General features: G+C 48.0%; 1 protein-coding gene across 4 annotated transcripts in view; it reads left to right on the plus strand.

Moving 5' to 3' along the window:
- Positions 1 to 15,143, plus strand: part of tinagl1 (tubulointerstitial nephritis antigen-like 1) — a 235,816-nt gene that overhangs the window by 108,487 nt on the left and 112,186 nt on the right. For all 4 annotated transcript variants that reach the window (XM_085962312.1, XM_085962314.1, XM_085962310.1 and 1 more), the window contains exon 4: positions 11,853 to 11,942. In XM_085962312.1, coding sequence (XP_085818438.1) covers positions 11,853 to 11,942 — 90 coding nt within the window. The remainder of the gene's footprint in view (positions 1 to 11,852; positions 11,943 to 15,143) is intronic.

Here is a 15,143-nt window from a genome sequence, read left to right on the forward strand (position 1 = left end):
ACATCCAGGACTTCTCGGCCCGACTGGCCGGACGAACCGTCTTTTCCAAAGTCGACCTGGTGCGCGGTTACCACCAAGTCCCCGTACACCCCGCGGACATCCCCAAAACGGCCGTCATCACCCCATTCGGCCTGTTCGAGTTCCTGAGGATGCCCTTCGGCCTCAAGAATGCAGCACAGGCTTTCCAGCGCCTTATGGACTCAGTCCTCCGGGACCTGAACTTCTTATTCGTCTATCTAGATGACATTCTCGTGGCCAGCTCCTCCAAACAGGAACACCTCGAACACCTTCGCATCCTGTTCGGGCGCCTAGCCCAACACGGGCTCATCCTCAGCCCGGTGAAGTGCCAATTCGGCCTAACCGAGATCGATTTTCTCGGTCACCACATCACCCCTGCTGGGGCCGTCCCCCTGCCCAACAAGGTGCAGGCCGTCCAGCAATTCCCCCGCCCCACAACCATCAAGGGCCTCCAGGAGTTCCTCGGGATGGTGAACTTCTACAACAGGATCATCCCCAGAGCCGCAGCCCTCATGAAGCCCCTATACGACTCCCTCCGTGGAAAATCCGGCAAGATGGACGTAGCCTGGACCACTGACACGGCAGCCGCCTTCGCCACCAAAAACGCGCTCGCCGCCGCCACTCTGCTCGCGCACCCGAGGGCCGATGCCCGGGTCGCGCTGACCACCGACGCCTCCGACCACGCGGTTGGGGCTGTGTTCGAGCAGTGGGTCAATGGCGCGTGGCAGCCACTTGCCTTCTACAGCCGCCAACTGCGCCCCCCGGAGGTCAAATACTCCACTTTCGACCGCGAGCTTCTCGCACTCCACCTGTCAGTCCGCCATTTCAGGTTCCTCCTGGAAGGCCGCCCCTTCACCGCGTATGTGGACCACAAGCCACTCACATACGCGATGGCCAAGCACACCGAACCCTGGTCCGCTAGGCAGCAACGCCAGCTCGCGGCCGTCTCCGAGTTTACTACGGACATTCAGCACGTCTCCGGTAGAGACAACGTGGTCGCCGACTGCCTTTCCCGTCCCGCCGTCTGTGCGAATCACCTCGCGGTCGACTACGCACAACTAGCAGCGGCCCAGCTCACAGACCCAGACCTCCTCTCGGCGGCTGCCAGCCTGCCAGGGCTACGCCTAGCCAAGGTCGCGCACGGGCCCGAAGCCACGGCAGTCACGTGCGACGTCTCACTCGGCCAACCCAGGCCGGTCGTCCCTGAGACCTGGCGCCGCCGCGTTTTCGACACGCTCCACGGGCTCTCTCACCCGGGTTCCCTCGCTTCCGTCAAACTCCTCTCCAAGCGCTTCGTCTGGCGCGGCCTCCGCAGAGATGTTCGGACTTGGGCCACCTCCTGCCTCGCCTGCCAACGGGCTAAGGTACAGCTGCACACCAAAGCACCCCTGGGAAACTTCGAGGTACCCAGCCGCCGCTTCGACCACGTACACGTCGACATCGTCGGTCCCCTGCCGCCATCGCAAGGCCAAACTTATCTCCTCACGATGGTCGACCGCTACACACGCTGGCCTGAGGCAGTGCCGCTGACCTCCACCACCACAGCCGACATCGCCAGGGCGTTCGTTAACACCTGGGTTGCGAGGTTCGGCGTACCGGCCGACATAACCTCCGACAGAGGCGCCCAGTTCACCTCCGAACTCTGGACAGCCACAGCACCCAACCTCGGGGTGACGCTCCACCGCACCACGGCGTACCACCCGCAGGCCAACGGACTTTGTGAACGCTTCCACAGGTCACTCAAGGCCTCACTCCGCGCCGGCCTGCAGGACAGTACCTGGACTGACCGCCTACCGTGGGTGCTACTCGGCCTACCGCGGTCAAGGAAGACCTCCAGTCCTCGGCAGCGGAGTTAGTCTACGGACAACCGCTGCGCGTCCCAGGCGAATTCCTTCCGGAGCCTACCAAGCCTTGGTCGGCCGAACAGCAGCGGCTCGACTCTTTCTCTTCTGCTCAGCAGTTCGCCCCACTTCCGGTCAACCGACACGGCGAACTCGCACCTCACGTCCCGCCAAATTTACAGCAGGCGCGCTTCGTCTTCGTGCGACACGACGCGCACCGCGGGCCCCTGCGACCCCCGTACGACGGTCCGTACGAGGTACTACAAACCGGGGACAAGGTCTTCAAGCTGCGACTCGGCGACAGGGTCGAGACAGTCTCCATCGACCGGCTCAACCCAGCACACACAGAACCAGGGGAACAGGTCCCCGTGGCCCAGCCTCCAACTAGAGGCCGTCCCCCCGGCAAGCCAGCACAGCCGGCGGCGAACCGCCCGACCCAACCAACCAGACCGGTGACCACTCAGAGCCGCTGCGGCAGAACCATTAGACCACCGTCACGACTCGTCCACTCCTCCTAAGCGGATTCTGGGGGGAGCTCTGTGGCGACATGCCACCACTGGACATAATCCGCTCACGGCGGCACAGACAGTCTAAGCAGAAGCCCCCAGCCGGGGGCCCTTTCCTCCAGCAACTTGTTTCCCGCAGGGACAGGCTGCCGGGAGCACTTCCTGTCTGGGAAGCATTTAAGTGGATGCGCAGGCTTTTCTAGTTCCTGTTTGCCATGTGGTTGGAATAAAGCAGTTGTGTTTTCAATAGCTCTGGTCTCGACTCCCACGTTTGCCGCGGTATCTCAACAGGATTATAAATATAATAAAGAATGCTCAGAAGGAACCTTTGTTCTTGAAAGAAAGAAGAGTTTGGTGGGACAATTTCAAATATGAGGTAAAAGTTTTTTCGGTATGTTATGGGAAAAAGAGGGCGGCAGCTAACCGGCATCGAGAAGAGAATATAAACAAAAGGTTGATGGATTTCTGTAAAGCAGTTGACGGAGGGGATAAGGGAGCTGAGACTAAGTTCCGGGTGTTAAAGGAAGAGTGGGAATTATTGCAAGCTGAAAAATGCAAGGGGACCATTCTCCGTGCAAAGGCTAGAGATGCATTGGAGGGCAAAAGATGCACTAGATATTTCCTAGAGCAAGAGAAGCTGCGACAGAGATTATCGTTAATTGAAGAGTTGAAGGTTGGGGAGAAGATCATTCATGACAGTGGGGAGATTTTAGAGGCGGCTAGCAGCTTTTATCAAGAGTTACATACAAAAGAAGACATTTCCAATTTGGCGATGGAGAAGGTCACTGCTTTTATTGAAGAGGGTTTAAAGGAGGATGAGAGAAGCATGTGTGACAAAGAAGTAGGATTAGTGGAAATAAAAGTAGCAGTAAGTGGAATGAAGGGGGCATAAGTGGTCAGCACTGTTGCCTCACAGCGCCAGGGACCCGGGTTCGAATCCGGCCTCGGGTGACTGTCTGTGTGGAGTTTGCACATTCTCCCCGTGTTTGCGTGGGTTTCCTCCGGGTGCTCCGGTTTCCTCCCACAGTCCAAAGATGTGCGGGTTAGGTTGATTGGCTATGATAAATTGACCTTAGTGTTAGGGGGATTAAATACGTGGGGATAGGGTGGGATATGTGTTGGTGTAGGGGTTACGGGGATCAGGTGGGATATGTGTCGGTGCAGGCTCGATGGGCCGAAATGGCCTCTATCTGCACTGTGGGGTTTCTGTGATTCTGTGAACTCCAGCCACATTTCGACCAGATCCATCATAGATTTTAAGTCCATTGCTCTTAGAAGTTTTTAAGGAAATTAAAATTGAGGGAAGCCTGGCCCCATCTATGAGGAGAGGTGTCATAAGCTTAGCTTATATAAAAATAAAGGGGATAGACGGGATCTGAAGAATTGGAGGCCCATCACATTATTAAATGTGGATTATAAGATCTTGGCGAGGGTTATGGCAAATCGTTTGAAGGAGGTGTTACCGGAGATAGTTTGGCCCTCTCAGTCCTATGGAGTCATAGGCCGGGACATTGCAGACTCTGTGGTCTCAATCCGAGATGCGATAGAGCTCATGGAAGAGAGTGGGAGGGAGGCTTATGTATTAAAGATAGATCAAGAGAAAGCCTTTGATAGGGTCTCTCATGAGTTTTTATTGAAGGTTTTGGAAGCATTTGGTTTCAAGGAAAATTTCATTCAGTGGATAAGGATTTTTTATTCAAACATATTTAGCTGCGTTAAATGTAATGGTTTTTTATCCAAGTATTTTCCGATACAGAGATCAGTGAGGCAGGGTTGTCCCCTGTCCCCATTGTTGTACACATTGGTAGCAGAACCAGTAGGTTACATGATGCAAAAGAAACAAGGTGTAGTTGGGATTGTGGTACCCAGTTCCGGGCTGGTGTCGGTGATACACCAATATGCAGATGACACAACCTTAACATTGAGAAATGGGGAGTTAGTGAGGAAAGCTATGGATGTAGTGGAGGAATATTGTAGAGCTTCAGGAGCCAGAGTGAATTATAGTAAGTCCCAATGCCTGGTTGCAGGGAGGGGTAGGGGGGAATGGTTGAGGGAATGTCCCTTTAAGGTGGTGGAGGTTTTGGAAGTTCTGGGGGCGCATATGGGGTGCAAGAAAGACAGGGATGAAGTGGATTGATTGGGTGAAGAGATTTCTTCAGAAGTCAAATACAAGTTTTTGGAAGAGTTGTTTTGAGCATTTTTAAAAACGCAGTGGGATAGGAGGGCAGGGGATATTGTATATGGAATACAATAATATGTTTTTGAAATCGATTAAACTTCTCCCTAGGTTTTATAAGGGGGTTGTAGAGACTTGGCCCCAATTTTTAAAGGGTATGCAGTTTATGCCCAAGGGGGCTGAGGAATTTTTAGAACAGCCCTTATTTTTGAACAGGTGGGTCACCATCGAAGGAGAGGTTTTATTTAATCAAGCTTTTATAAAAGCTGAGATTATATCTGTGAAAGATGTATTATACGAGGTAATTCCAGGTTGGTTGCCGGAAGCGATAGTGAGGGACATGGTGTGGGAGGAGGATCAGGAGGTAGAAGGAAAAGCAATAGGAACCATGTATGAGAAGGTTGTGAGGGCAATGCCACAGGATTGGATGGAAGAAATAAATGCGGAAATCTCCAAAGAAAGTAAAATGCATCCTGCTTTTCCAAGCTTTGTACTGGAGAAAGGGGGAGAGTTGGTCCAATTTGACAACTGTAATACTTGAGATTTCTATGAGGCATTCAGAGAATGGAGATTCAAGACACCTGCTGGTCAGGAGTTTTGGCAGAGTATATACCCACAGCTGGACTTCAACAGGATTTGGAAGGGAGTGTGGGTGAATTTTAAATGCCCAGAATGGATTGAACTGGATTTCAAATTGGCTCATAACCAGATTTTTACATGACGGTCTTGTGCAAGATTGGGCGAGTGGAGGCGGCAACTTGCCCAATGTGTGGGACACGGGATGAGACTCTGTCCCATTTACTGGTGTTATGTCCGCAGTTAAATGACTTTAAGTACTATGTTCCACAGTTGTGTGAAGCTTTTTTGCTGGGTGGGGACCGAAGAGCGAGAATGGGAATCCCGTGGGACTCAATTTTGAGATGGGGATTGCAGGAGAGTCTGCCAGAGTCTAGCGGAGCAGCAATTAATTTAATGTTCAGTTTGGCTAGATTCGTGATTGTGCAAAGAAGGAATGCTCTGTTTTTTAAGGGGAGGAGAATCAATCTAAAAGAGTATTTTAAATATAAGCTAAAAGATCATTATAAGGCTCTGGATGTTTTATTCAGAAAGGAATTTAAGGACAGTATTTTGCAACCAATTTTTAAAGTACAATCCATTAATATATGTTACAGGTGACAAATTAAACTTCAGGTTTTGATGTTAAAATGTGGTGGCGGAATGGCTCTGCAGAGCGGTGGAATTGATTTGTATCATACAATGTGACGATCACGATGTTGTAAATGTTCTTAATGTTCAATAAAGTATAATATAAAAAAAAAGTGGGTAGTGCTCTTGCCTCTGAATCTGAAGGTTGTGGGTTCAAGTCCCACTCCATGAGACTTGAGCACATAATCCAGGCCGACACTCCAGTACAGGAAACTTTGGTTTATCCGGAGGTTGTATGTCTGGAATACTCGATCTAATGGCAAAAATCAGGAGCCGTTTTCTGTAAGTTTTTTTAGATCTCGTTCTTTTTTTTTCCCAGTCAGCCACTGCAAGATCTGTAGCTATAGCAACAGCTTCAGCTACAGACACTTGCAGCTGCAGCCGACTCTTTAGAAGCTGTTGCTAAGCAACAGTGTTTGTTGTCAGATACGGAGATGAAAACCTCCGTATGCTTCAACATTAACTTTGTATGTCCGGCAGTTTTGATAGATCGGCAACAGCTCGGTCCCGTCGGTGCCGGATATCACAAAGTTTCCTGTACTCGGAGTGCTGCACTATCAGAAGTGCCATATTTCAAATGGGAATTCAAACTGAGGTCTGTCTGCCCTCTCAGGTGGATGTAAAAGATCCCATGGCGCTATTTTGAAGAAGATCATTCGAGTTCTCCCTGGTGTCCTGGCCAATATTTATCTCTCAATTAACATAATAAAAACAGATTATCTGGTCATTATCACATTGCTGCTTGTGGGAGCTTGCTGTGCACAAATTGGCTGCCATGTTTCCCACATTATAACAGTGACTACACTTCAGAAAGTACTTCATTGGCTGTAAAGTGCTTTGGGATGTCCTCTAATCATTTCTAATTCATAGTGTGTTGAAGGCAGTATATCGGCTGCAAGGAAGTTACATTTTATTGGATGTTAATCTATATCTATGTACTAACCAATCTCCCCTGGTGTTGCACATAGTGAGTCAGGAGTTACTCTAAGGCTGGGGCAGGGTCCTAGGATAGGAGTGGGCATGCTACTGACAGGAGATCTGCTTAGGGACGATGGAATAAAATGTTTTTAAAATAAATAAATGGTGTCTTCCTTGCCCATTGCTGGAAGATAAATCGATGTCCCAGTTCAATAGATAAATAAATCTGTGGACTTGCTGGAATGAGGCACTTTCAGTTTCACTTCAGCCTTTCACATGATATTCTCGGTTGTAACTCTTTATTATCTTGTTTATTACAGTAGGTGTTTCACTCTCCCACTATTAGACATTTGCTGGATCTGGTTAAAATAGCTAGATTTAATCAGTCACAATGGTGGTTTCATCAAGGCCAGCCAAGCGTATCCAGCTACTGCATCAGAAGAGCAGACTGTTCAGAAAATTACAAGTAAATAGATATTTTATAACACTGTATAAGATCTGCCCTGGATGGCATAAACTAAAGCAAATAAATCAGGGTACACTTCACTGTTTTATCCAACTTTGTTTTTAACGCATAGCTTTAAACATGAATATGTTCCCTTACATTTGCTCCAATGTACCTCACCTTCACAAATACATGAGGGGAGAAGGCCATACAATTAACAACAACAACAACTTGTATTTATATAGCGCCTTAAATGTAGTAAAACGTCCCAAGGTGCTTCACAGGAGTGTTATAAGACAAAAGTGTCTACACCGAGCCACCTAAGGAGAAATTAGGGCAGGTGACCAAAAGCTTGGTCAAAGAGGTAGGTTTTAAGGAGCGCCTTGAGAGGTAGCGAGGCGGAGAGGTTTAAGCAGGGAATTCCAGAGCTTAGGGCCGAGGCAACAGAAGGCACGGCCACCGATGGTGGAGCGATTATAATCAGGGATGCTCGAGGGCAGAATTAGAGGAGCGCAGAGATCTCGGGGTGGGGGGGGTTGTGGGACTGGAGGAGATTCCAGAGGGGTGAGGCCATGGAGGGATTTGAAAATAAGGATGAGAATTTTGAAATCGAGGCATTGCTTAACTGGGAGCCAATGTAGGTCAGCGAGCACAAGGGTGATGGGTGAACGGGACTTGGTGAGAGTTAGGACACGGGCAGCCGAGTCTTGGATGACCTCAGGTTTACGTAGGGTGGAATGTGGGAGGCCAGCCAGGAGTGCGTTGGAATAGTCAAGTCTAGAGGTAACAAAGGTGTGAATGAGGGATTCAGCAGCAGATGAGCTGAGGCAAGGGCAAAGACGGGCGATGTTACGGATGTGGAAATAGGCGGTCTTTGTTATGCTGCGGATATGTGGTCGGAAGCTCATTTGAGCGTTAAATAACTGAGTAAATAAATTCAGTTGGAACCTAAGGATAATTAATCAATTGAGGTTTCCAATAAATGAGTAAATCAGGTGAGTTTAGACAGATCTGATGTCATCAATCAGGCTTTAACAAAGTAAGTAACCACAAGGTACTGGGGTTTAAATAAATAATTAAACGGAAGCACAAAAATAAATGAGTTCCTGACCTCAAGAAATAATTCACATCCTGTGCAAGAATGCAGCACAAACCAATAGCGGGAGCTCTGAGTAAATGCTATTCCACGAACTGTAGGTTTGTACATACCAGCTGCTGACGAGGTGGTGAAGCAGAATCATTTGCCTTTCCAGAACTGACCAATTCCGTGAGGCGATAGCTAAAGCGAGCTGGGTGCTAGGGTGTATTCACAGGACAATTCACTGTGAAACCAGGCACGCCCTCTTGCACAAGACCTTGGTTGGGCCTCAGTTAGAATACTGTGTCCAGTTTTGGTCTCCTCACATGGTGGGTGATGTTGAGGCTTTGGAAATGGCACAGAGGAGGGCCACAAGATTAATTCCCAGTATAAAACTCCTTAGTTACTCAGAGAAGCCCGAAGAGCTGGGTTTGTATACTTTAGAGAAAGTGTAGACTTAGGGTTCGATTTGATTGAGGTTTATAAAATAATGAAGGGACTAGATTGTGTCCATGTAGACCAATTATTTCAACTGATTAGGTTAGGGAGGACCAGGGTCACACTTATAAAAAGAAAGACTTGCATTTTTATAGCGCCTTTCATGACCTCAGGACGTCCCAAAGCTTTACAGCCAATTAAGTGCTTTTGAAGTGTAGTCACTGTTGAAATGTAGGAAATATAGGTTAGATATTAGGTGGTTCTTAATTTCCCAGAGAATAGTGGGCCTGTGGAACAGGCTGCCAGCTCCTGCAGGGGACGCTGATTCGCTGAATTCCTTCATGAGAGCTGGAGCTGTTTCCGGCTGGGTGGAGACGGTATCCTGTAACATGGATCTTGACCAAGGTGATCTCCTGGACTACTTTCAATCGCCTAAGTGATTGGAGATGAATATTCCAATTTTCCCCCGAAAATTGTCCTGTATTTGATCTGGTTCTCCACCTCTCCCAGGAGATTACATGGCTCCGGGTGAGGTGGAGAGTGTCTGCCAGGATGCATACGGCAGCACAACTATATGGGACAGGAGGGGTGGACCAGTGGGAACACCTTCCTCGCTGCTACCTGCTGGTAATGTCACTCCAGGGACCATATCCCAGATTGGATATCATTACATTAAATCAGGACGTCCCATTAAAATTGGGCCAATGGGTGGTTGACCACCTTAGGGGCATTTCACAAAACTGCGCTTTTTGTGTGGATCCCACTGGAGATCAGACTGGGGTGTGGGATGTATATGCAGATATGGACCCTATGAAGATAGAGGGTATCTCGCATCTAAGCTCAAAAACGGCCCTACAGTATTATTGTTCCGTCTCTTAATGAGAAATATATTCCTCACACTCCTTCATTAGATAAATGACCCTTGCGATGTGATACAGAGCTTAAGACCACTGGAATAGTCATACCTCATCACGAGAAAGTATCTGTGGGATCAGTGCCCCAGTCCGAGGGAGTATCTGTGGGATCAGTGCCCCAGTACGAGGGGGTATCTGTGGGATCAGTACCCCAGTACGAGGGAGTATCTGTGGGATCAGTGCCCCAGTACGAGGGGGTATCTGTGGGATCAGTACCCCAGTACGAGGGAGTATCTGTGGGATCAGTACCCCAGTACGAGGGAGTATCTGTGGGATCAGTACCCCAGTACGAGGGGGTATCTGTGGGATCAGTACCCCAGTACGAGGGAGTATCTGTGGGATCAGTACCCCAGTACGTGGGAGTATCTGTGGGATCAGTACCCCAGTACGAGGGGGTATCTGTGGGATCAGTGCCCCAGTACGAGGGGGTATCTGTGGGATCAGTACCCCAGTACGAGGGAGTATCTGTGGGATCAGTACCCCAGTACGAGGGAGTATCTGTGGGATCAGTACCCCAGTACGAGGGAGTATCTGTGGGATCAGTACCCCAGTACGAGGGAGTATCTGTGGGATCAGTACCCCAGTATGAGGGGGTATCTGTGGGATCAGTGCCCCAGTACGAGGGGGTATCTGTGGGATCAGTGCCCCAGTACAAGGGGGTATCTGTGGGATCAGTACCCCAGTACAAGGGGGTATCTGTGGGATCAGTACCCCAGTACGGGGGGTATCTGTGGGATCAGTGCCCCAGTACAAGGGGGTATCTGTGGGACCTGTACCCCAGTACGAGGGGGTATCTGTGGGATCAGTACCCCAGTACGAGGGAGTATCTGTGGGATCAGTACCCCAGTACGAGGGAGTATCTGTGGGATCAGTACCCCAGTACGTGGGGGTATCTGTGGGATCAGTACCCCAGTACAAGGGGGTATCTGTGGGACCTGTACCCCAGTACGAGGGGGTATCTGTGGGATCAGTGCCCCAGTACGAGGGAGTATCTGTGGGATCAGTACCCCAGTACGAGGGGGTACCTGTGGGATCAGTGCCCCAGTCCGTGGGAGTATCTGTGGGATCAGTACCCCAGTACGAGGGGGTATCTGTGGGATCAGTACCCCAGTACGAGGGAGTATCTGTGGGATCAGTACCCCAGTACGAGGGGGTACCTGTGGGATCAGTGCCCCAGTCCGTGGGAGTATCTGTGGGATCAGTACCCCAGTACGAGGGGGTATCTGTGGGATCAGTACCCCAGTACGGGGGGTATCTGTGGGATCAGTACCCCAGTACGAGGGGTATCTGTGGGATCAGTGCCCCAGTACGAGGGGGTATCTGTGGGATCAATGCCCCAGTACGAGGGAGTATCTGTGGGATCAGTGCCCCAGTACGGGGGGTATCTGTGGGATCAGTGCCCCAGTACGGGGGGGTATCTGTGGGATCAATGCCCCAGTACGAGGGAGTATCTGTGGGATCAGTGCCCCAGTACAAGGGGGTATCTGTGGGATCAGTGCCCCAGTACGGGGGGTATCTGTGGGATCAATGCCCCAGTACGAGGCAGAATGTCTGTGAGCAGAGGAACTAAAGGGAAGGTAACTGGACGAGCAACTCATCACTCATCATTCGACTCTGAGCTGATCATTAGTGTCTCCATTCCCTCCCTTTCAGAGAAACTCGAAAACTCCACTCTGAGAACCAGCGTGTCTGAGATTCCTGTCGGGCAGGTGACAGTGGATATAAAGTTGGTTTGTTCCACGCGTACTCTCGATAACTGTGTTACTCTGCTGCCAAGAAACATTCTCACTGGATCAGGTTCTCAATGAACGAGACAGTTTACTCAGCTTTGTACCACTAGCCCTTTAATCATTCACTTATTGATCTCATCTAAAGAAACAAAGAACAGCGGATGCCAAAGAGAAATGTAATTACCCAAAGGAGTTTAAATTTTAAAAAGGGCTTTTTGTCCCATTGATGTTGAGCAGAGAGAGACTGCAATCAGTGTCTGAGTGTGATTAAACCCGCAGCATGTGCATAGCTGACTGTCTAACTACTGTACAAGCTTCTCAGTCCTGCTCTCTGCTGACACGATAGCAAAATACTGCGGATGCTGGAAATCCGAAATAACAACAGAAAATGCTGGAAAAACTCAGCAGGCCAGGCAACATCCGTGGAGAGAGAAACAGAGTTAACGTTTCAGGTCGATGACGAAGAGTCATTATCGACAGGTGCTCTCTTAGTCAGCTGAGTTTAAGCGTAGTATTTCTCACAGGTTTTAGGCCTTGTTTCAGGTTGTCTAATGCTGTCTTTGTTTGTGTGTGTCTTTTCAGCACTTGCAGCAATGGCCAATGGGATTGCGAGCAACATGCGTGTCTTATCAATCAGGAAATGATCCATGACATCAACCGAGGGAACTATGGGTAGGTGACATTCTTCAACAACAAAATATGAACATAACATAAGAAATAGGAGCAGGAGTAGGCCAATCGGCCCCTCGAGCCTGCTCCGCCATTCAATAAGATCATGGCTGATCTGATCCTAACCGCCAATCTACTATCACAGAACCATCTCCTGAATCGAACAGAATTAGACACACGAAATAGGAGCAGGATCAGGCTACACGGCCCCTGGGCCCGCTCTGCTACCCACAGGGCCATCTCCGATCCGAACCTAGACTCATGTCCAAATTCCTGCCCGCTCCCCGTAACCCTTAATTCCCTTTACTTCTAGGAAACTGTCTATTTCTGTTTTAAATTTATGTAATGATGTAGCTTCTACAGCTTTTTGGGGCAGCATATTCCATGGAACTACCACCCTCTGAGTGAAGTAGTTCCACCTCATCTCAGTTTTGAAAGAGCAGCCCCTTATTCTAAGACTATGCCCCCTAGTTCTAGTTTCACCCATCATCGGGAACATCCTCCCCGCATCCACCCAATCCAACCCCTTCACAATCTTATATGTTTCAATAAGACCGCCTCTCATTCTTCTGAACTCCAATGAGTAGAGTCCCAATCTACTCAACCTCTCCTCATATGTCCATCCCCTCATCCCCGGGATTAACCGAGTGAACCTTCTTTGTGCTGACTCGAGAGCAAGTATGTCTTTTCTTAAGTATGGACACCAAAACTGTATGCAGTATTCCAGGTGCGGTCTCACCAATACCTTGTACAACTGAAGCAATACCTCCCTATTTTTATATTCTATCCCCCTAGCAATGAAAGCCAACATTCCATTGGCCTTCTTAATCACTTGCTGCACCTGCATACTAACCTTTTGAGTTTCGTGCACCAGGACCCCCAGATCCCTTTGTACTTCAGTACTTTCCAGTTTCTTGCCATTAAGATAATAACTTGCTCTACGATTTTTCCTGCCAAAGTGCATAACCTCACACTTTCCAGTATTGTATTCCATCTGCCAAATCTCTGCCCACTTACTTAGCCTGTCTATATCCCCTTGCAGGTTTTTTATGTCCTCCTCACTCACTACTTTCCCTCCCATCTTAGTATCATCTGCAAACTTTGATATGTTACACTCGGTCCCCTCCTCCAAATCATTAATATAGATTGTAAAGAGTTGGGGACCCAGCACTGACCCCTGTGGAACACCACTAGTTACTGATTGCCAGTCTAAGAATGAACCATTTATCCCAACTCTCTGCCTTCTGTTAGATAGCCAATCCTCTATCCATGCCAGAATATTACCCCCAATCCCGTGATTTTTTATCTTAAGCAATAATCTTTTGTGTGGCACCTTGTCAAATGCCTTTTGGAAGTCTAAATACACTACGTCCACTGGTTCCCCTTTATCCACCCTATATGTTACTTCCTCAAAGAACTCCAGCAAATTTGTCAAACATGACATCCCCTTCATAAAACCATGCTGACTTTGTCCTATTAAATTATGATTATCCAAATGCCCTGTTACTGTCTCCTTAATAATGGACTCCAAAATTTTACCTACCACAGATGTTAGGCTAACCGGTCTATAGTTTCCAGCCTTCTGTCTACTGCCCTTTTTAAATAAGGGTGTTACATTAGCAGTTTTCCAGTCTGCCGGGACCTTTGCTGAGTCCAGGGAGTTTTGGAAAATTATTACCAATGCATCCACAATCCCTACCGCCACTTCCCTCAAGACCCTAGGATGTAAGCCATCAGGTCCAGGTGATTTATCCGCCTTGAGTCCCATTATTTTACCGAGTACCACTTCCTTAGTGATTTTGATCGTGTTTAGCTCCTCCCCCCCTATAGCCCCCTGTTTGTCCAGTGTTGGGATATTCTTCGTGTCCTCTACTGTAAAGACTGATACAAAATATTCATTCAGTGTTTTTGCCATCTCCATATTTCCCACCATTAATTTCCCAGTCTCATCCTCTAAGGGACCAACATTTACTTTAGCCACCCTTTTTCTTTTTATATAACTATAAAAACTCTTACTATCTGTTTTTATATTTTTTGCTAATTTACTTTCATAATCTATCTTCCCTTTCTTAATCAGTCTTTTTGTTATTTTTTGCTGTCTTTTAAAGTTTTCCCAATCCTCTATCCTCCCACTAGATTTGGCTACCTTATATGCCCTTGTTTTTAGTCGTATACTATCCTTAATTTCTTTACTTAGCCATGGATGGCTGTCTTTTCTTTTACACCCTTTTCTTCTCAGTGGAGTATATTTTTTTTGGAAGTTGTAAAATAACTCCTTAAATGTACACCACTGATCATGTATCGTCTTACCCTTTAACCTATTTTCCCAATCCACTCTACTCATTTCCGCTCTCATACCTTCATAGTCTCCTTTATTCAAGCTTAGCACGCTTGTTTGAGATCCAACCTTCTCGCCCTCCAATTGAATATGGAATTCAACCATGTTATGGTCACTCATTCCAAGGGGATCCCTTACTAGGACATTTTGAATTAATCCTGTCTCGTTACACAGGACCAGATCTAAGGTTGCTTGCCCCCTGGTCGGTTCAGTTACATACTGCTCAAGAAACCCATCCCTAATACACTCAATGAACTCATCCTCAAGGCAGCCCTGCCCAATTTGATTTGTCCAATTAATATGATAGTTAAAATCCCCCATAATTATAGATATTCCCTTATTACAAGCCTCAACTATTTCCTGATTGATACTCCGTCCAACCGAGTTGCAACTGTTCGGAGGCCTATAGACTATGCCCACTAGTGTTTTTTTCCCCTTATTATTCCTTACCTCCACCCAAACTGTTTCATTATCCTGATCTTTTGACCCAAGATCATTTCTCTGTATTACAGTGATTCCTTCCTTTATTAACATAGCCACCCCACCTCCCCTTCCTTCCTGCCTGTCCTTCCTGATCGTTAAATAACCTGGTATGTTTAATTCCCAGGCATTGTCACCCTGCAGCCACGTGTGTGTGTTTGACAGTGCTCCTTGCACACTTGTCATAAAACAGTGTTACGTACATGTGTATTGTAACAGTGTTACTCACATACATATTACGAGAGAGTGGTCTAAAAATTTGATGGTGCAGTGCCTGTTTTTAGGCACTTAAAGGGCTCCTATGCTTCCAATGTGGCGGGCAGGAAGCAATGCTTATCACAAGCCATGTGCCATATTGGTGTAGGCAAAAAATAGGCATCCAGGAC

This window comes from Somniosus microcephalus, chromosome 20 (assembly GCF_052327205.1).
Source record: "Somniosus microcephalus isolate GS21.2 chromosome 20, FLI_Smic_1.0, whole genome shotgun sequence".
NCBI lineage: Eukaryota > Metazoa > Chordata > Chondrichthyes > Squaliformes > Somniosidae > Somniosus > Somniosus microcephalus.